Source organism: Clavelina lepadiformis, chromosome 7 (assembly GCF_947623445.1).
Source record: "Clavelina lepadiformis chromosome 7, kaClaLepa1.1, whole genome shotgun sequence".
In the NCBI taxonomy this organism is placed as follows: Eukaryota; Metazoa; Chordata; class Ascidiacea; order Aplousobranchia; family Clavelinidae; genus Clavelina; species Clavelina lepadiformis.
In genome coordinates this window covers 16,896,794-16,917,119 of record NC_135246.1, presented here as the reverse complement: position 1 = coordinate 16,917,119, position 20,326 = coordinate 16,896,794, and the positions used below count along the sequence as shown (strand labels likewise).

The 20,326-nt window shown below is 35.4% G+C and overlaps 3 protein-coding genes across 5 annotated transcripts in view; all 3 read left to right on the top strand.

The window, feature by feature from the left end:
• The first annotated feature begins 899 nt into the window (after positions 1–899).
• Positions 900–8,808, top strand: LOC143464768 (neuromedin U receptor homolog nmur-2-like). The gene is made up of 7 exons (XM_076962746.1): positions 900–2,092; positions 2,409–2,537; positions 3,246–3,378; positions 3,678–3,806; positions 5,672–5,811; positions 7,722–7,951; positions 8,298–8,808. Exons 1-7 carry the CDS (start codon positions 2,028–2,030, stop codon positions 8,597–8,599), a joined length of 1,128 nt encoding a protein of 375 aa, XP_076818861.1. The 5' UTR covers positions 900–2,027; the 3' UTR covers positions 8,600–8,808.
• A 2,080-nt stretch (positions 8,809–10,888) lies between these two features.
• Positions 10,889–16,874, top strand: LOC143464767 (growth hormone secretagogue receptor type 1-like). 3 transcript variants are annotated; one of them, XM_076962744.1, is made up of 8 exons: positions 10,889–10,992; positions 13,858–13,967; positions 14,491–14,619; positions 15,279–15,411; positions 15,502–15,630; positions 15,746–15,885; positions 16,078–16,292; positions 16,434–16,874. In XM_076962744.1, exons 2-8 carry the CDS (start codon positions 13,858–13,860, stop codon positions 16,715–16,717), a joined length of 1,140 nt encoding a protein of 379 aa, XP_076818859.1. In that variant the 5' UTR covers positions 10,889–10,992; the 3' UTR covers positions 16,718–16,874. The 3 variants fall into 3 exon arrangements, with proteins under 3 accessions (XP_076818859.1, XP_076818860.1, XP_076818858.1); XM_076962745.1 differs by having other exon boundaries at positions 10,902–10,992; positions 11,703–13,967; positions 15,360–15,411; XM_076962743.1 differs by having other exon boundaries at positions 10,902–10,992; positions 11,703–13,967.
• A 3,158-nt stretch (positions 16,875–20,032) lies between these two features.
• LOC143466135 (intersectin-1-like) overlaps positions 20,033–20,326 on the top strand; it is a 29,998-nt gene continuing 29,704 nt past the window's right edge. The window contains exon 1 of the mRNA XM_076964753.1: positions 20,033–20,234. Coding sequence (XP_076820868.1) covers positions 20,168–20,234 — 67 coding nt within the window. The 5' untranslated portion in view covers positions 20,033–20,167. The remainder of the gene's footprint in view (positions 20,235–20,326) is intronic.

The window sequence follows — 20,326 nt, the reverse complement described above, 5'->3', positions numbered from 1 at the left end:
CAAACAAGCAATGATCAATTTTATCTCAAAATGCATTTATTCTTCTGACATGTAACTAAATACCTGTAAGAAAATATTAAGTTAAACATAAGTTAAGAATGATAATTACTCGAAAACCGGTTGTGCTACAATAACAGAATTTTTTGGTTATGTTCTCCGTATGATTCTTTTTCTTATACTTGTAAATTCTGTTGTAGTGCTATTTTCACTACCGCTATTGTTAGTATAAAGTTGAATAGCCAAGAGCGATTTTTGCAACTACGCAAATAAATTATTAATTTGTTACTAGCAGTAACAATTTTCAAGACAAACTTAGCATATTGGTATACTATAAGTGTATGCATGGAAATAAAAGATTTAAAAAAGTATAAGTATAGATAACTATTGAAAATCTACGATGGCTTGAAAATTATTTTAATATTATTCAATATCCGCTTTTTCCTCTGTAATGCTTAGTTAAATTCGCTTTCATGAGTGCAGTTATTTCTTGTTCACAGGTTTGTTTTGAAGATACATGCTTGTTTCATCGGGTAATCAGACAAAGTTTCACGTCATAGGTCCCAAATACGTCATAATATATAGCAGCACGAATTTGCAAAGATAGCCTGAAAATAACATGACTATTCCGGTGTATGACGGAAAGAAGAAAGGTTAAAAATAGCCATGTCGGGTTTTGCTGCTTTATCGCCAGTAAAGCATATAGCGAATAATTTTTAGAAGCTAACATTAATATTTCATAAGTATATTATCGTTTTGGTCGTGAAGTTACAATGCCATATAAATTCAGTAGTTTTGATATGCTTTATGGCTATATAGGATATATAGGCTTAAAAACACCGTTAAGCGCTGTTATGATTTTAGAAGCAAGTTTTTGCGCTTTTGCAGAAATTGAAGCAATACAGCGTGAGCTAAAGTATTATTGCATTATGTATTGCAACACTTGCATGGAATTGTGTGGAGACGACACCTTCACTTACTTGTGATGTACACTGACGTAAATATACGTGGGCAGGAGTTATCTTAAACGTAATTGCGTGTATCTTAAGCGACAGAAGTCGAAATACCGTTCTAATATTTTATAAAAACCAAGTCGTCTAACCCTGCTGCATTATATGATTAATATTTTTTGCTGTTGGTGAATTGTTTCATATCTACCCAACACTTGTCCGAAAAGTAAACAAAAGTGTATACGGTCCTCGGCTCAGCTCATTTGAGTCGTTATTAATTCGTCCCATCTCTGACATTGGTAATACCAGGGCCGCAGAGTTGTCCGGCTTGCGTCGGGTCCCTAGATAAATGGCGTCAGGATAAAAAAGCACGCGACAGGAAAAAGAGTTTTACAAGAAAACGACCCCTTATAAATGCCTGCGTGGGCGAGGAGAAAGAGAGAGTGTCGATGAGGTATATAGGCACACAACCGCAAAATGGTCATGTGCTTTAAGAACTAACAGCAGGTTGTATTTGCCGCAGAATGAATATGCAGTTTTGTGGAACAGCAATTGGAACAAGCTACTGTTATAAATCCTACACGCTAGTTGTTATGAGCATTGCAGGAAAACTTTTATTTCATGAAGCAAAATTCAGACTCAAGAAAGCGCGAGGCAGCTGTCGTAAACCCACAGCTATTGATTCAGCTGTGTTTAGTGCAGGAATTTTTGCATCTGTGCGAGAGTGAAGTAGAAAGCTTGTTAATTTACATTTGTGATAAATTGTTGTATTTTTAGGCTTAAGGATAATTATAAAGCTTCTTCTACATAATTGCGTAATGATTGCAATGCACTTGCGCCTAAAGCAGTGTCGTATACGTGATAACGTTAGATTTCAGTGCAGTGTTGGTTAATCTATAATTGGAATGAATTTAGCTTTTCTGTATTTTGTTAACTTTTATCAGCATCCAATTATTTTGGGTTATTACCAACATTTTTTGACTTAAAATTAAAAACCATTAAATTTATCAAGTTCTTATTCTTGCTTTATTACTGTTTCTTATAAAAGTTTTATTCGACAACTACAAAACAAGTGAATTTATGATGGCGATATTGAATGCAACATTTTTTTTGGCAAACGAAACTTCGGAAATGGCGACAGTTGAGTGAGTAACGACGATGTTCATTGACGTCATGCTTAAGTATTCTAAACTAAGCTTTTTACTATTTTAATTTAAATATTGCCTAAGTTAAACAATATGATAAAAGTATGACTGACTGTGCACAGTGCGGCATCGTACGTACGTGCGATGTTGCCATATGACTCAATATACGGTTAACATCTAAAATTCATAAAATATAATTGAGCTGCTGGGTGAATAGTTTGAGTAATCTATTTCACGTGGTTTGGTCTTTACATGACAATTTCCTATACTTATCCGCTTCAGTACACGGTATGAATTGCGTGCTTTGTTTTTTCAGACCGTATGTTCGTCCTTTCAATGACGTCGGAATCATTGTGTCGGCTTCTATCATTTTTACCTTTCTTGTGATTGGTTTAATAGGAAACCTCACAACGATCGTTGTTATCGCAACCACCCCACAACTTAAGTACATCTTTCCTAGCGTTACATGTTTTTATTGTTTAAAGTGTATAAATTCAACAAAATGTAATCCTGCAATATCCACGTAGCGAAGTGGCTTAAGTGAAACTCTTTACTAAAACGCTATAAACACCATTTTCTTGAACGGTTCAAGTCCAAGTTTTTATACGCTTAGAAAATAAGATGATGGATAATAAACATGAGATAGCAGAAAACGAATGAATAACTATCTATGAAGTGGAAAGGCAAAAATAGCATATCTATAGAAACACTTCGAAAAAATTCAACTATACGGTCTCAAGACGTTAAATTGTTATTTCTCTGCCCTGGGAAACGATTGATGTATACTGAGAACAGTTGATTATACAGTGCTAAATGAAACGTATGTTAAAATAAAGATTTTCTATATGATCATAACTGTTTTCTCAAGTTAAACAACTGTATCAGATATATTTCGATCTATATAATTTAATGTATTAAGTAATTAAACTGTCAAGCAGTTTAGTAATCGTTTAAACACCAAGTAATTTAGTTTAAACAGCTGTGATATCATCAGTTTCAAGAGATTAATTTTTAAGTAATCGATCTTGTCATTAATTCGGCTTTTGTGGATATTAAAATTATGGATCGTTTGTGATGTCATTGTTCATTGCAGCATTTCTTACAGAGTAGGCGGAGTAGCAGAAATTTTATTACAAAATTTTGCTTTTTACAGAAATATCTTCATGCATTTTATCCTGTCCTTGTGCGTATCCGATTTAATATCAGCTTTGATCAGCTGGCTCTTCCTCTACAGACGAACTTGGGGTTTTGACGTTTGGGCTCCGTTGCCTGAAGTATTTTGTCGGGTAAGTATAGTGATAGATATGAAAATTTAATATATTTGGTAACTTTCAATTTTTGATGAATAAAACTGCTTTATACGTTGCAATAATGCTTTCGCCAAAGCAAATATCTACAAATGCAAAAAACGACTTATAAAAAAAGTGGCTTGCTAAATTCAAATTGAAATTCACCAAACAGTGTTATATTTGAATCCAATCCATCATAAGATTTAAACTTCACAGAACGGCAAGCTTTGTTTATATAAACCGGTCGCGTTTATTTTCACAAGTCATTAGAAATTGTTGCAACAATATTTTTTCAGTTTTATTGGGCGAGTGATTTGATGACCAATTACGTCACGGCGTTGCATATCTTTTCCTTCGCTCTGCTCCGGTATATCTCGATCCAATTTCCTATTCATTTCAAAAGGCTCAAACTGCTACACGGAAAAGTAAGTCGACTAAGCTCAAACTTGACTTAACTTAACTCGACTTAACTTAACCTAACTCAAACTTGACTCAACTTAACTCAACTCAATCAATCTTAACCGTTAAATGAATTTGATTTAGCAAACTCTCAAAAGGTAACAAGTGAAAACAAACTTAAGTATTAGTACTAGTAAGTTATATTAATATGTTATACCTGCAATTGGTTCTTACCAGTTGAAATACTTATTATGTTTGAACCAGGAATTGTCTACTTTTGACGTTCTCAATATCTATGACGTATTTAGTACACAACTATTGAAATTAAGACAAACTCTGTAGGCCAGGAGTGCTCAACCAGTTGATCGCGATTTACCGGTGGACCGCGGACAGATCCCAAGTTGACCGCAAAGCCATTACAAAATAAAATTTACGTGTAACTGTTTGGTTTGTGATTAATCAAGTAATTCAGTAAACGTTAGATAATTAGTTTTCTTCAATTTTTAACGGGCTTTTATGAGCAACTGTTGCCTGTTGCTAATAACTAGTAGGCGTATTTCAGCTGATTCCATCTATGCGTTTGGGACGATATAATCGATTATTTTCCATGCACTTTCCTAGTCTTGGCGTCGTCGCGGTATTTTAAATTCCAAAACAATTTATGAAATCGACATCAATTAGTTTCGACATCGCATGAAAAGTATTAACCTATAGCTTTGCTTTTGACAGTTATTGTGAAATATCACAACCAAGGAAAACAATGACGGGCAGCATTAAAGAGATACTGTAGAGAAAATAAACGTCCGTAGACTACGGTTAGCCATATGCGTTAGAATTCGCTTCTTTCAACACTATCGTTAATTGCGAACACATTCACAAATTGCGTACGCGTTCACAATTTACAACGCTTAAATAAGATATTAGCCTGGCCGAAAGTTTCATAATAACGTGTTAGTAAATTATACATGCGTTCACAAATTGCATGCACGCTGAATTATCGCGCAAAATAATTACTTGCGTTGGTCAAACACGTCACTATTAGCTCAACATTACACGCTTGTAAATTGTGAATTTTTTTATTTGTAAAATTTAAAAATTTTCATTATGGGTTTTGAAATCATTTTCATCCATTCAAGTTTTGCATCCGAGCTATGTTTGCTATAAATATTGTGACATCACAATATGGTTTATGTTACCTACTTTAACAACTTTTTATGGTGGGGCTTGATTTAAAAACGGTTGAGATTAGCAAGTAAGATGTATGAAGAAATAGCGGAAACGATGTATGTAGATTTGTGATACACTATCGACACTAAACTGGTTGGCCGCGGGAGGCTGGCTATAAAGTAGATCTTGGGACAAAAAAGTTTGGGCAACCCTGCTGTAGGCTAGATCTTATAAACAATTTCTTAATTTAAACAATGCCTTTATAATATAAGATTAGTGTATATTGTATATATATTGTGTTATAAAGGCATTGATTTAAACGTATCAATAGACTGATTGCCAATAACATCTTATTATTTGCGTTTTTAAAAGTTCAATAAATTACTATATGACTTCCATTTTTCGCACATAAAGTTAGGCAAAGGTTTTGAGAAAAATTATATGGAAATATTGAACTACACGATAATGAAATGCAACAAACACTGCAATTGTTATCATGATAAAGTAAATACAGTCAAACAAAAATGTTTTTGCAAAATCACAGACAAAAGCCATGTATGGCCCTTGTTTGGCACTTAATGATTTGGCCATTCCTAAGCAAGCCCACACATAAGCCATACATGCTACTTCGTAGCCAGGTAAGGCCCATAGATAAAACCTACATAATTTTTGACTGGGTAATATCACCATCAACAAAACCAAGAAAATTTCAATGATTTCTTAGATTTGGATCGCTGCCATCTGGGTCTTTACATTCCTCATCGGTTTCATTCCTTTCTTTATATTTTTTGGAGCGAGATTCCGAGATCGCTATAGCGACGCCCCCGATTCGCGATGGCCTGCCTGTACAATCAACAGCGAGTGGTAAATGGCATGTTTCATATATTTCAGCAATTTTCCCGAATCAACTTTAAGCCAATAAAATAAAAACAGTTTTACTCTTAGAAAATCTTTGCGTGACGAATGTATCTTCATTGAAAGAAACGTTAAATAAACTTTAAACTACTCTGTATATGGTATGGGGCCTATACTAGGGTTACCATATTTTCATGGCCTAAAATCCGGACACTCTTTAGTGCCCACTAGCGGTTTTTAAAATGAACACATTGTCTGTCAATATGACGTCACAATAGCAATGCTTAGCCTATCCATTGTATAACCGAGTGGATTTTTGAACATAGTGTCGTGAATTCACTAGGCTTTTGGGCCATCTCTGATTTGACCTCTGGTCAGGCATACTATATTTTTGTGCTTAAAAACGGGAAGCTTCAGAGCAACGAGCCTTATCAGACAAATGTAGTTCATATTTTACTAGGAGTATGAAACTATTTTGGATTCCTATCGTCAGGGACAACTAAAGTAGTAAGACACCAAGAAAAACTAAAATAATGAATTATAAAACTTATTTTTATTTATTAAACAAAACTTTTCAGAACAGCATCAATAGAATATTGCGCAAGTACGCTAGTAACAACTTTTTCTGTTTTTGTGCGGCCACTACTAAACTTCTTCGCTATATTAGAATCAGGGAAAATATTTTTAAGTAAAACAGATGTACAGTCCATGGACAAAAAGCTATGATGATGCTTAACAGCGTGAAATGCAAGAGTGCCTTCTGCGGCAGTGATTTCATCTTCGCATTTGCTTCCTGCTGTAACAAAATAATTTGTCATTTTCGTTGATGCAACAGCCCCTCTTACTGCTTTGCGATGTTTTTCCGATTCCAGATGTGTGTTTAAATCACCATTACCTTTGTGCACGACAGATATATAGGTTCCTGACGTGCAAACCAAGCATTCTGCCTCATAATCATTCCTGCCTTTTCTAAAACATGGATGTTTTTTTTGCATTTCGTTAGTGAATGCGCACTTTCGTTTAGAATTAGCCATTTGAAATAATATCTTTTTTTATTAACAATAAATACAACCCAACTAAAAATGCATAATCTAAAAAACAAAGTAGGCTAATTAGCCACCAGAATAACTGAACCAAATGGTTCCTGACATTTTAAGTAAATCACTAGGCTTCCTCCTCTTTGACATTTTAAGTAAATCTCTGATTATATGTGCGAAATCGCCTGCTTTTATAGACTGTTGGAATGTTCTAGTAATTTTCGCAGCATGTGATCTATATCTAACCAATTCTGATTCAGCACAACGGTCAATAAGTTCAAGAAAGTTCCAAAGCTCCAGAAAGTTCTAAGTGGTAAACATCATTGATAAGGAAAACTCTCTGTTACATCATAATTCCGTACAACCTCGTAGTAAAAAAAATGCACACGGTACGAAATAACAATGTTCTGGATTGGCAGTGTGCACAGTACGATTGCAGATGCAGTAAAATGATACCAGCAAAGATAACGTCCAAGGCATTAATATCAAAGTAGTAAGTGAGATAATAGCCCATGGAACACCAAAAGACATGTACAATGTTTAAAGTTAAACATAATTTACAGCAGGTGTGTCCAACTCAGACACGTCGCGTGCCACGTGTTGGACACCCCTGATTTACAGGATTATTCCCGCAATTCTAATTCCCCCAAAACGCCCATCATAAAATTCCGGACATTTGAGCATTTTTTAAAATTCCTCCCGGACGCAAAATTTAACCCTACATTCCGGACATGTCCGGAATTTTCCGGACGGTATGGCAACCCTACGGCCTATACACACAGATAGCATGTTTTGTATTGTGCGATGTGACTGCTAAGATATCCCGTAGCAGCATATTTCATTTTTTCAAACATTTTCAGCATATTTTAATTTTTCTAACAGGTATGAAACTTACACCCTTTACCAGAAAATTTGCTATTCCACGCTTCTCTACGCGCCGAGCATAGGCGTGGTCTTACTTTCAATACTCATTGGCGCCACCGTGCGGTCACGTTTAAGCAAAATGGGTTCGTCAACCAATAACGAGAAAAAGAAGAAAAAAGAGAGACAAGCTGTCTTGCAACTTCTGCTTATTGTACTTTCTTTCTTAATCGGATACATACCTTTCACAGGTAAAAGGCAGAGAATGCCTTAAAAATTATTATAAGCCTAAAACACAATCGCGCTGTTATTGACCTTCCCTAAACAACAAATGTAAACCTCGCGGGAATTCTCTCGATATCTGTTTAAAACACTTTATTGTTATAACATCAGTAACGATTTAAAGATTTTTGGTATGATGAACTCAGTCAGTTTATCTTTCGTTGCATTTCCGTAACAACTAATTGTCAAACTTGGCTTCTATAGCCTATAGCCTGGCTATAACACTTGCAATTTTTTTTAGGCATAGGCCTAATGAAAATAGCTTTAAAGCAGAAAACGCTAGCAATGCACATGAGACCAATTTATGTTTTGCAGCCTATGAATTCTGGTCAGTAGAACCGCGAGAAAACACGATGTACAACCGCCGAGCTGATTACTGGTTCGGAATGATCGAATATTTCTTTCTGCGATTCTCGGAATGCATGAATCCGCTGCTCTACAATCTCGGCTCGAGTAAGATGCGTCACTACACAAAAAAGTTAATCGTCACCAAGCTGTGCTGTTCCTTGGGCCGAAAAACGTCGAAAGTCGTGAGCAGGACGTCAGCCACCAGTGACGTTGACCTTTCTTCCACGTCACATACCGTTGCCAGGGCCAACAACCAATCAACTGCCTGAGCCGTTGTAATGGACAAATTCCCCAGGCGGGAAAACTTTTGATTGTACATTTTAAACAAAGTTTTGTAATGTGATTGTTTTATTTCATTCTTATAACATCTGTAGAATATATTTCGCGGAATTTAGATCTTGGTAAAAGTTATGTTTTTGTGCAATAAGTTATAAATATACTCGGGGAGAAAAAAATCAAATATAGAATAAAAATATCATGTTTTGTCTGTAGGTTATGCAGTGCATACTAGTCTTTAAGCTTAAAAAATATTTAACATTTTTATGTGAGATGCACGACGCATGAAATGGTTCCTAACAAACCGATTCCTTATGGACACCTTGTGGCAATATTTCATAATTGTTTCCCGGCTAAATGGTGATAGAGATCCTTCCTGAAAGCAGAATGTTTTAATGCAAGCGCGAAGAAGCACAATCATTTTTTCGTTTTAGGCGTGCTAGGCCATATATAGATTTAGGCTGTTTTGCCATAACTCCACTAAATGTCGATACTAAGGCAGCAGCAGTTGTTGTTGCGCTTTCCAGCCATGTATTCGATTGAAGAAAAGTATATTCGTCGCCTGGATGCGTTATGCGAAAAAGAATAAAATTGGTATAGAATTACGGAATGGTTACGTGATGCTTAATTTCATTGAAATAAAATACACCCGTTACATGTTTCAAAATGTTAACGTCAAGAATATTTTATATAATACAGATATCAACCTTATGAGATATAGTGTAACGAATAACATAATGGCCTTTGACGGAATAACGTATATTTGTCATTCTCAATGTTGCGTTCTATAAACTATATCTTATATAGCCCTCTATAACTGCTGTTGATGTTGAAAATGTGAAATAACTTGGGCTATATGCAACGAAAGGTATAGCACGGGATACCTCTTACTAAGTTTAGTCGCACCATTCATTGTTTCCATCAGGCATAGACTGCACGATCAAGTGTGCCGTCGGCTAAATCTGCCGTCTTCCTCTACATGCAAGATATTACGTGATAAGTTATAATAGCAGGTTTAAAGGTTAGCTTTAAAGGAGGTAACCTGTTTTCTTGTTCAAATTCTGGTTGAGAAAACAAATCTGAAATACTTTCAAGACACGTCGAAAACTACCAGTGTATTTTCATATGAGGCAAAATTTAAAAAAGTTGTTTTTATAATATTATGTAATCATAAGCGTAATATCGTAGTTAATTGTGAAGGACGAGCTGTAACGCTGACGCGAGAGAAAAACGAAGGTTGAGCTGAAAGGCTTGTAAAAAGTTTACAGCCAAATTACACTGACAATAATAATAGTTTCATTTTGGATGTGTAAAGTAACAGCATTCTGTAATTTGCAGGGATTTGTAGACATTTTTTCCACAAGGAGTATGTGGCAAAAGTTAACTTATGAAGTTACGAGATCTATTTATCGCTTTAGTTTAGATCAAAGTTTAACGCCTATTTTATGTAACCTGCATTTATGAGTTTCAATACACTTCACAATAAAAATCATATAGGGAGCAGAAATAACAGCACTAAATGCAATTTATACGGTTTAAAGCGAAAATAATGAGTCGTTTCTTGTGAAAAACCGTCCAAGTAACTTAACTTTAAACGGCGTCTGTGGCAAAGAACGTGATGTTTACTTTTCGATAAAATACAATAGTCCAGTGAAAGGTATTTAGCTAATAAAGCGAGTGACAATGGGATGTCTCGTGCAATAAAACTTCTTCCGAGTTCAACAAAAGATAGAAATGAAGTCGTACAATTTCCTTCCTGAGCAATAAATAGAATATTTGAAACAGATTAATGATGACAGAATTTCGTTGGTATGTGACACAAAGAGAGCTTGCTTTAACAGGTGAAAAATATCTATTTCATGCAGCGGACTTTGGAAGAAGTCTTCTTCCTTTAAGGAGGGACTAAAGCAGACTTTGCAAACGGGAATAACTTAGCTGTTAATAGGAAATTTCTAAGTTACACTTTTCGATATTCATAAAATTGGTATCAAAATGCCATGTCAAACGGTGTTGGTATTAAAGCTATAAATGTATTTTAAACAAAGAAACTTAATTATAAAGCAAAAAAGTTGTAGAAGCCTATACCTCAAAATTTCGACTATACCTTCTTGCATACAAGGAGGAATACACCGCAACGGTGAACGCAGCCTATTACTTACACCGGTTATTAATACACTTGGGGCGTTGACAATGTGACTGCCAGTAACGGTTAATCTCCCAGCTAGATCATTGTTTGTTTTAACCGTAAACAGCATCACAGAATAATCGCTTTACATGGCAGCTCTCTCTACAAATTAGGGCTTTATATTCAAACGTAATGTCGGTGTATTGGTACCTTGGGCAAGATATTGTGAGTGCTGCAAGTGGACGCTAAAACTAACATCAGGTAATGCATGAACTTGTAAAATATGTAAATGTGAGATGTTTATATAACTGACATAGCCCAGATAACAGAAGCAGCTGCGCAAGCCATGGACAAATTGCATGTATGTTTATATGTATATTTTGGAGCATAGTAAAATGCAGTCGTGCTCAGGTTAGGTTTAAAACTCGTTGCTTTACGAGGCCGAATATTTTCCCTTTTTGTGTAAAACTTAGTGCATTGCTGTTGCAAATCGGTTTTGAATATTAAGTTTACGAAAATCGATTACAATGATAAATCCATGTTGAATTTACAAACATTTAGAATGAATTGTAGTTAATTAAATTCCTTATAATACAATCAGAAATAATCGTATTTTCAAGTATTTGTTGTGGTCAAAGAAAAAACGATGTGGTCACAGCCCAAAATAATTGCACCACATAATTATATTACAGTAAATCCTATAATTTTATCAACTTAATTATACCGTATTTAAGGGCATAAAAGACGCCTTGGCATGTTAGATATCGTATACTTTTGACGGCAGTGCAAGATTTATATTAGTACAAACGTCTTCTTATATATTTCAGCGCAAGTTAGTTTAAAAAACATTTAGGCTACTGTTAAAAACAAATGGAAAGATCGTAACTGCATGAAGATGCTGTGCTAATTGTTTACCATAGTATAGCATAGCATTAAGTAGCAAAGGACCTTAATTATAATCATTTCTGTAGCATTGCAAGCACAGAAGACAACTTTGGGAATTACATCTCGGCGGTTTTTAACGTCGCAATGCAAACATTGTGTTGACTTTTTTAAAGTACAGTATAATTGTGTTACTCGTTTTCAGACATTCTACTCGGTCAATTAAAACCCTACGGGAAACGCAGGTTGTGGTTCACTTTCACTTTTACTTTTTCACCTCAAACCAACAATGCGCATGTGTAGATGGTTGTACGACAAGCTGCTGCGCATTGACAAGTCATTTTAGATACAGCCTGAAAGCGCAACCCACTGTATAAGAGTAATACTGGACGGTTGAGAGAAGTTAGTGTGTCTTGGTGTGGAATTGACGGCATGAAGGGACTATACGCTTTAGGTCAGGGATTCCCAATCATAGGGATGCGAGATGATTTTTAGAGGGTGTCAAATTCAGAAAAAAGCAACTGCTTTAGATCAGAATGGGTTTAACGTTTGTCAGTGAAAGACCGCATTTCATCTAACTCCGACCCATTTGGTCCTCAACTTTAGTTAAAAAGTTTGATTTACTTTTTTAGAATAACGCATTACAGAGCATTTTATATCATCATCAGCAATCATCATAGAAAACGCCACAAAATTTCTGCGCATGCAATTACAATTTAGCTTGCCTCAAAGTTCGAAGCAGAAAGCAGTCAGCTGTTGTTTCTGCGGCGTATAAACTACGCTATAAATACAGGATTAAAATTCCACAGCAATTATATCAACTGATGAGCGGTGAGAAAAAAAACGGCGCTTTTATCAGTCGAAGCGTTCTTCACATTCACCTAAAAGTTTTTTCAAAATAAAATTTTATTAAAACTAAAAATTTATAGCTACGGTTACATCTAATGCATGCGAGCCAGCTTATTTCATAAATTTTACTACAGCCTAAGCCAGCAAATAATGATTTTTGAATCACCAAACCCAATTGTTACCCGCATCACAGGGTAAAATTTAGCATGATTTTGTTGTCGACAGGATAACAAGCTTACATTATACAAGAGACTTAGATTGTACCACGTTGGCAAAATATTTATCCACTAAACTTGTCAGTATTGATATAAAACGAGACCAAAAATGTACAAGCCGTTTCGTATGAAAGGATTGTGAGAACCCATCATCACATCAAAAGCAACGTTCATTAATATTTAAGTATAGTTGTACTTCTGTCCGGAGGGCTCCCGTTTTAAAGGCGACCGCATTGAGTAATGTACGTTGTATATGCTTAACATCAGACATTTATCGCGTCACGAAGCTTGTGTTAGAACGAAAATTTTTGAACATCGTGAAACACAAATAATGGGTCAGAAATTTTTTTACGTTTGCAAACACTTATAATTAACAAGCTTGCTTTTCTGAAGCGGAAACGCTGAAAATTGAATACATTGTCGATGAACAAAGCAAACCTGTTACTTTGATGAGACATGTTACTCTGGTGATGAAAAAAGCGACTATAATTGACGTATTCAGGCCATACAAGGTTAGTTTCATTGATTCGATCAAATGAGTCAATTACAATAATCTAAAAAGTAATAGATGAGGGCGTGCACTGTGCAGTACATAAGCGCTAAACTGAAGATAGAACGCACAGACGTTTGCCTTCATTTCTATTAGCTCGTTCAGAGAGAGTAAGTCGTGAAAAGCTGTTTAGAAATTAAAGTTGACAAGGAAGCTTATTGTACAGAGTGGCTTTGGAAAGCTCTGCCTGGAAACATAAAAGTACAATATAATGCCATTTAATGTTACAGACTACGGAAGACAAAATCAAAGAATTTATTAAACATTCTTGAGACAATACAGCTGACGTTTTTCTTGACAAGTTTAATGAGCGGAAACAAACGGAAGAAAAGTTTTAAAAATCCGACATGAGTTGAATAAAAGCAATGTTTGTTGCGAAATTATCTGCATAGGAATATTGTTCCTGGGTTTGTTTATATACGCGCATTTTAGTCCGTCTCATGCAAGTTTGTTTAAAAGATTTAGCGTACTTTTGCAGTTAAATTTATATGGCAGGTCCGTCTTCTCATTTTGTCGTGACTACTTAAGCAAAATGTGCTTTTCAACGTATACTTACAGACAAATTTATAGCTCATAAAGAATACAATATACTATTTATAAAGATGATAATGATTGGACATATGATATAAGATGACGTCACCGGTGCTAATTCATGCAACGAATCACTCGTCGGTGTTAAACTTCACGAATGTAAGCTCCGTGTCCTGGACGTCGTTTTCTACTGCAGCTATAACACCGGAGTAAGGTTTCAAATATTTGCAATATTGTCTGTACTGTATTTGTGAAACATTTTGCCCCTATCATCTAATGCGGCAGCTTCGCTTTAAACCAGTGGTTCCTAAACTTTTTCAGCTTGTGGTACACTAGAAAAATTATAAAACGCTTGGGGCACACTTACAAGAGAAGACAAGTTGCTTTAAAAAAATTTATTTTCACGTGTTAATGCGATGGATATGCTTATTGGATGGGCATGTGCTTATATATCAGCTATTGAAGCAGTTAGAGCGCTTTTAAGTCGCATATGCTTGTTTGCATGCCTTATTTTTTAAATATTTATACAGTTCTTTTCCAAAGTTCCAAAAAGATTCGTGGCACACCTGAGAATCTGTGGTGGCACACTGTTTGGGAATCACTGCTTTAAACTGATGCATTCGTGTCGCTTGTTCGCGAAGAAAACTTTATTCACTTAGAAAATAAACTGCAATGACTTTGACTAAAATGTTGACATTGCTTGTTTTGCAACTTAGTCTTTTTTCATTTTAGACAATATCATCCGCCATTCGATAAAACCGCAATTATTGCGTCATCAGCTTTCATATTTCTCTTCCTTGTGATTGGTTTAATTGGAAACTTCACAACTATAATTGTGATTGCAACGAATGCCCCTCTGAGGTTTGTTGATTTATAATTTTTTTTTAAATAGATGCAACATGCGTTGTTTATTACTGTAATAATAATAGATGTATTTATATTTTCGTTTCAAAATAAAACCAACAAACCGTTTTTCGGTTATTTAACGCAATTTTCAAAACACTGCTGTTTGGACCAAAAATATGATTAAAAATTTAAATTTAAACTACAGAAAATGTAAATCCAAATAACCTCTTCAATAATTAATTGAGGTCGTTAAAACTAGGGTTTTCGGTAGATATAACAAGATAAGCATGTACTAACTGGCCAGACAACAAATTAAAAGTAGTTCGCAAAAGTTTGATAAAATAAACATCTACAACGAACAAATATGGTCGTCAAATATTTGATGACGAATAAAGCCACCGTAAATACTAAGAACACGTACTTTAAATTAAGCCGCATAAATAATTGATTTATGGTGTGAAGGTTGATGTAGTGGCAAAGCTAATTTCCGTGAAAACTCGTTTCGATTCGGTTGTCACGCGCGGCTGGGCCAAGTTAGGTGTTGTAAATATAGGAATTTAAATGTTTAAAATTCTAATTCTTGACTAAACTTGTGTGACGATCCTTCTGTCTAAATAAAAAAACGGTTGCATACCGTGCACCGACCACAAAATTTTTTGTACATGTTTTTTCAGGAATCTTTTTATGACTTTCATTATGTCTATGTGCGTGTCCGATCTCATATCAGCCTTGATAAGCTGGATCTTTCTTTATAGACGAACTTGGGGTTTTGATCGGTGGGATCCATTGCCAAGTGGTTTATGCAAGGTATAAAAAGTCGAGCAATTTTTTCCAACACGTCGTAACATGAAACAAAATGATGGGTCATAATATGCTGAGTCATTTTTATGTTTTAAGTTTTTCTGGGGAAGTGATATTATGACAAATTATTCCACTGCTCTTCACATCTTTTCATTCGCGCTACTTCGTTATCTCTCCATTCAGTTTCCTCTACAGTTCAAAAAGTTGCAGCCTATTCACGTGAAGGTTGGTTTTTGTATAGTTGTACTCACAGGGAAGGATAATAAACATTGGAAATTATCAGCGTGAAACAGCAACTGATACTGTTGCAATCACATAAAAGCAATACATACCTTTTCAGATTTGGGTTGGTGCAATCTGGATTTCAGCTTTTTTGTTTGGCTTTATACCAGGAACTATTTTGTTCAACGCTACCGAGCGAGATCGTTACAGCGACGCTCCAGACGCCAGGTGGCCGTCATGTGACCCAGCGCAAGGATGGTAACATTGTTAATTTTTTACTGCAGATTTTTAGAAATACATTTTTCAAATTCTATTTCAAAACACAACAATTCTATAGTGTAAAATTTTACTTATCCTTAGGTTACTACAGGGTTTTCAAAGGCTAGAATTTTTAGACAAGTACAAAAATTCAATTAACATGCGCGATATTGTGAAATGCAAATGATTCAGGTTTGACGTGTACACTCTCTATCAGCGGATATGTTTTCCGGTATTTCTTTATTTTCCTTCACTTGGGGTAATTGTGCTTTCCGTACTCATCGCACGTAAAGTTCACTCAAAAACAGATGAACTCAACTCGATCCAAAGGAAAAAGGAAAGACAAGCTCTGCTACAATTAGTTCTAATAACTCTGTGTTTCTTCATCGGATATATACCGTTTACAGGTAATTTTCTTCCGTTTTAAATCACCATTCATACTGTGACGTAGCTTTGATTAATTATTTATCATTATTAAGAATGACATTTTTGGAAACCGTTTTTACCAAATGCATATTGCAGCCTAACATATATTTTATTTTTTGCAGCTTACGAGTTCTGGTCCTTTGTGCCTCGACCAAACACACCTTACAACAGACAATTTGATTATTGGTTTGGGACAATTCAGTACTTCTTTCTGCGCTTTTCTGAATGCACGAATCCTATTTTATACAACTTGGGATCAAGCAAAATGCGGTTTTACACAAAACAGTTTATGCGTAATATCTTGTGCTCGGTATGCATAAAGAAAAATCAGAAAATCGTAATGAATTCACTACAGGACTTACATCAACGCACTAGCATAGCTACTATATTTGAGTCCAGATCTTAACATTGTCATGTGCAATTTTTTGTATGTTTTGAGCAAGTACACCTATTCTGCTTTAAGCTTTATTTATGTCACTGAAATTTTGTGAAAGATGTATGACAAAATACCCGCTATTCTTTATTGTTTGTACTTTGTTAAACAAATATAAAGTCTCACTTAACCGGATGTGTTTTTTAATCAGTTCAAGTTCAAATCAATAATAAGTTTTTATGTAGACGTATAAGCTATTAGGGATGTGCCGAATCGAACACGAATCTAAATATTACGCACGAATATCGACATTTTTGCTATTCTCACGTATCCGAATCTTAACGGCATATTTGGGTCGAATACTCCTTTATTGTATTTACAAGTTTTGTTAATGCATCGGACCCAACGAGTGAATGTTATGTAACGAGATGTGAGTTTATTTATTATCAAGTTCAAGTGAAAAAACATTTTGAGCTCCAACATTTATTTATCAGGTAAAAGGTTGCGACACTTTTGTTGAATATTTACTCGATCTAAGGACGGTAACTTAACTTTATAGGTTTGGAGTCGCTTCGCATGAATATTAAAATTTGTTATAGGTATTTTCACAAATCCGAATCTTTTTCGATTTGAAAGATCCCTGTAAGCCAGTAGGCCTTCTTTCATAGGCTACACAGAACATAGGCGTAAAAACAAGACGTTGTTTGAGCTAAGTTCTACGCTCTCCTAAACAAGATAGAAATTCTAATATAAGTCGATATATCAGGGGTGGCCAGACCTGCTTCATGCTCGAGCCGCATATAACAAATTCCAGTTTTAAAAGAGCCACAACACAAACACAATAAAAAACACGAATTTATTCACTCACATCGAAGTGTAGCTATTGATAAACATTAATGCTGCGTGGTGATACTATGAGTCTCCACCTTGGCTATTGGCTTCACCAACTCTTTTTGCAATTATTAGTATAACCGTAACCAAGACTTAAAACTAGGTCAACCCTGACGTACAGATTCAATCTGACAGTTTACTTAACTACAGTGTACAAGTTAGCACACTTCTGTACAATAATGTACTTTTTGGTGTGTAATTTGATTATTACTAACAATGAGTCCATTGTTACTACGTGTGATAGAACGCATTGTTTCATAATCTGATCAAACAACTCGTCTAGACCGGGAAAATGCATGTTTAATTCAACAATGATAAATTCATTAAAGAGCCGCATGCGGCTCGAGAGCCGCAGTTTGGCCACCCCTGCGATATATGCTTCATATGTCAAATATCGAAAATGGTATGGAAATCTTTATCCTCAGACTGAGGAAAGTCTTTGCAAGACTTAAACCCGGCGATGATTCGTCATCGCTGGAGCCACGATTTACATTCTTGATTAAACACTCAGGCTAGTGAAAGCATAAAAAAGGCAGAAAGCCTGTACAGTGTAGATGTAAGAAAACAGACTTGTTCAACATAGGAACCCTTTAACTTAACACCTGACGCGACATTCCTTTAGTGTTGAGCGATAATGGATTTAGCCTACTACAGCGGTAACTACACGATACTGGAGTAGCCTAATAAGGCCAAGAGTAACAGTAGGCTACTTAGCCTAGATCCAATGAATTGTTTCAAGTAGCTTAAACTCACTGAAATCTTTTAGTCAACTGCATGCAACTCGTTAAACATAAAAAATCGTTTAATCTACGTTTAAAACTTTTATAGGCTCAAAAACTGGCGCCGACTTGAAGTGGCGTTCTCTGATAATAACAGAGCGGTCATTCAGTCTTTGCCATATTAGATACCCTATCAAAAGCATCAAAATATGATATCCAGAAAAATGGGTGGAACCGTGGAAGTAACATTTTATTTAGAGAACAGTTCCTTTCCTTTTACAAATTCATTTGCACAAATGCATTCCGTAGATAACGATCGTTTAGTTTTAGTGAATCTTACAAAATGTATTTTTACTTCGTTTTTTCTTTTTTAAACAGACGTCAAGCAGGAGCCACATCTTATGCCAAGTCAGGTTTGAAAATTCATCATTTGGTAAGGTTGGCCAAGTCTGAAGTATGCAGTTGTTTTCTATTAACTTATTTAGGCCTACAGGCCTAACACCACTCCCAAACCGGAGTTTATAGGCCTGTATAGTATACAGCACGTGCACAACCATAAGACACCACAATTTGAGTAGCTGGGGTCTAGTGTACAAACTGTGGTCGTGCACTTCTGCACTAGATGCAAGTTTATAGTGTCTATATAGGCTAGTAGAGCCTGTAGTAGTTGCTAAGGGCTTGTAGCCCATAGCGGAATGTATGGCGTACAAGCCCGAATGTTTGAAATACGACTGTTTTCGACGAGAAATCTTACGTGCAAAGACACAAATTTTAAACAGCTGCCACTATTTCATCATTATATGTAGGTTATAGCCTAGCCCAGTATAAAAGTGCTGAGTGGATGCTAGCCTACGCTAGGCTAGGCTAAAGCAGGTGAAACTACCCTCAAAACTTAATTTTCCCAAATTCCAAAACAAGTATTCAGACAAAAATGATAAAAAGCACTTTGTGCATTTTCGATTTACTTCATCACCTCCACTCTTTGCCTCCTCACTTTCAGACATTATTGAAGTTTGTTACTAGGCCTAGACACTTTCACAGATTAGTGTTATTCTGCAGAATGTAGAGTGTTATTTGTGCATTAGGAGACTCATCAACCTATCAACTGCTTTGCCGAATTTTATAATGCACATACCAATTTACAGTATAATAAGCAAAGGAAACATTTCTGGATATTAGAACGCCAAGTTAGAACATGCATTCTAAGAATCTTATGTCAGTGGTTTTTAACCTCTTCAATCTATGTTACCCTGGTTAACAGTCTCAGTTACTGTCTATTATACCCCTTTACAGCTGCGTTGTGTAAAATTCTATGCATGCATTTGTTTCAAGGCTTTGTTTGTGTGAAGGAAAATGATTTTTGAAAACCTTCATGAAACTTGCTTTGGGCCTTACAAAAACAAATCCATATTTACTCTGTATCGGTACTGGACAAGTTTTAGTACTAGACCACTTGATTCTTGATAGTCTCTTTTAATTATTTCTTTTATACAGTTTTTAATAACCTTTACTTACATACCGGTATATAGGCCTACTTGGCCCAAACATGGATAGTGAATGGATCTTTGTAACCCGTCTTAAAATGTATCAACTTTGAGTGTTAAATCAGTGGTTGAAAACTAAAATAATATATATATATTACATATCTGTATATAAATCAAAATTTTTATCTGAGGTCATTCATTGTATAGCTTATCCTGTCAATTTATAGAGATATGTTCAAATACTTTTCAGCCAGAATTAGAGAATATCATGTACATATAATATGTCAACAATGTTTAAACTGTTTTGTTGGCAATAAATTTAAATTATTTGCGTTATATGTGTGAAATGGTGACATAGTATCGATTGTATAGTTGATTTTGGAAGTAACATGGCTCAGTTTATGATGTCAATGGCTCCAGGATTTGGTGGAATGCAAACTGGCTTTGCTCAGCCTGGTGAGTAAGCTTTTTGAAATAACTAACCAAGTTAACATATCAAATAATTACTTAAGCTTTTTGCCTATTTAGCCCAGTATTTTTGATACCGG

What these genes read in the sequence shown, in the direction of transcription:
- LOC143464768 (XM_076962746.1), top strand. Translation starts at nt 2,028, where the DNA reads ATGATGGCGATATTGAATGCAACATTTTTTTTGGCAAACGAAACTTCG. An exon ending in TGCCTGAAGTATTTTGTCGG is followed by an intron (nt 3,379 to 3,677) that starts GTAAGTATAGTG and finishes ATATTTTTTCAG; the next exon opens with TTTTATTGGGCGAGTGATTT. An exon ending in TCAAACTGCTACACGGAAAA is followed by an intron (nt 3,807 to 5,671) that starts GTAAGTCGACTA and finishes ATGATTTCTTAG; the next exon opens with ATTTGGATCGCTGCCATCTG.
- LOC143464767 (XM_076962744.1), top strand. Translation starts at nt 13,858, where the DNA reads ATGACGTCACCGGTGCTAATTCATGCAACGAATCACTCGTCGGTGTTA. An exon ending in TGTGACCCAGCGCAAGGATG is followed by an intron (nt 15,886 to 16,077) that starts GTAACATTGTTA and finishes CAAATGATTCAG; the next exon opens with GTTTGACGTGTACACTCTCT. An exon ending in CGGATATATACCGTTTACAG is followed by an intron (nt 16,293 to 16,433) that starts GTAATTTTCTTC and finishes TATTTTTTGCAG; the next exon opens with CTTACGAGTTCTGGTCCTTT.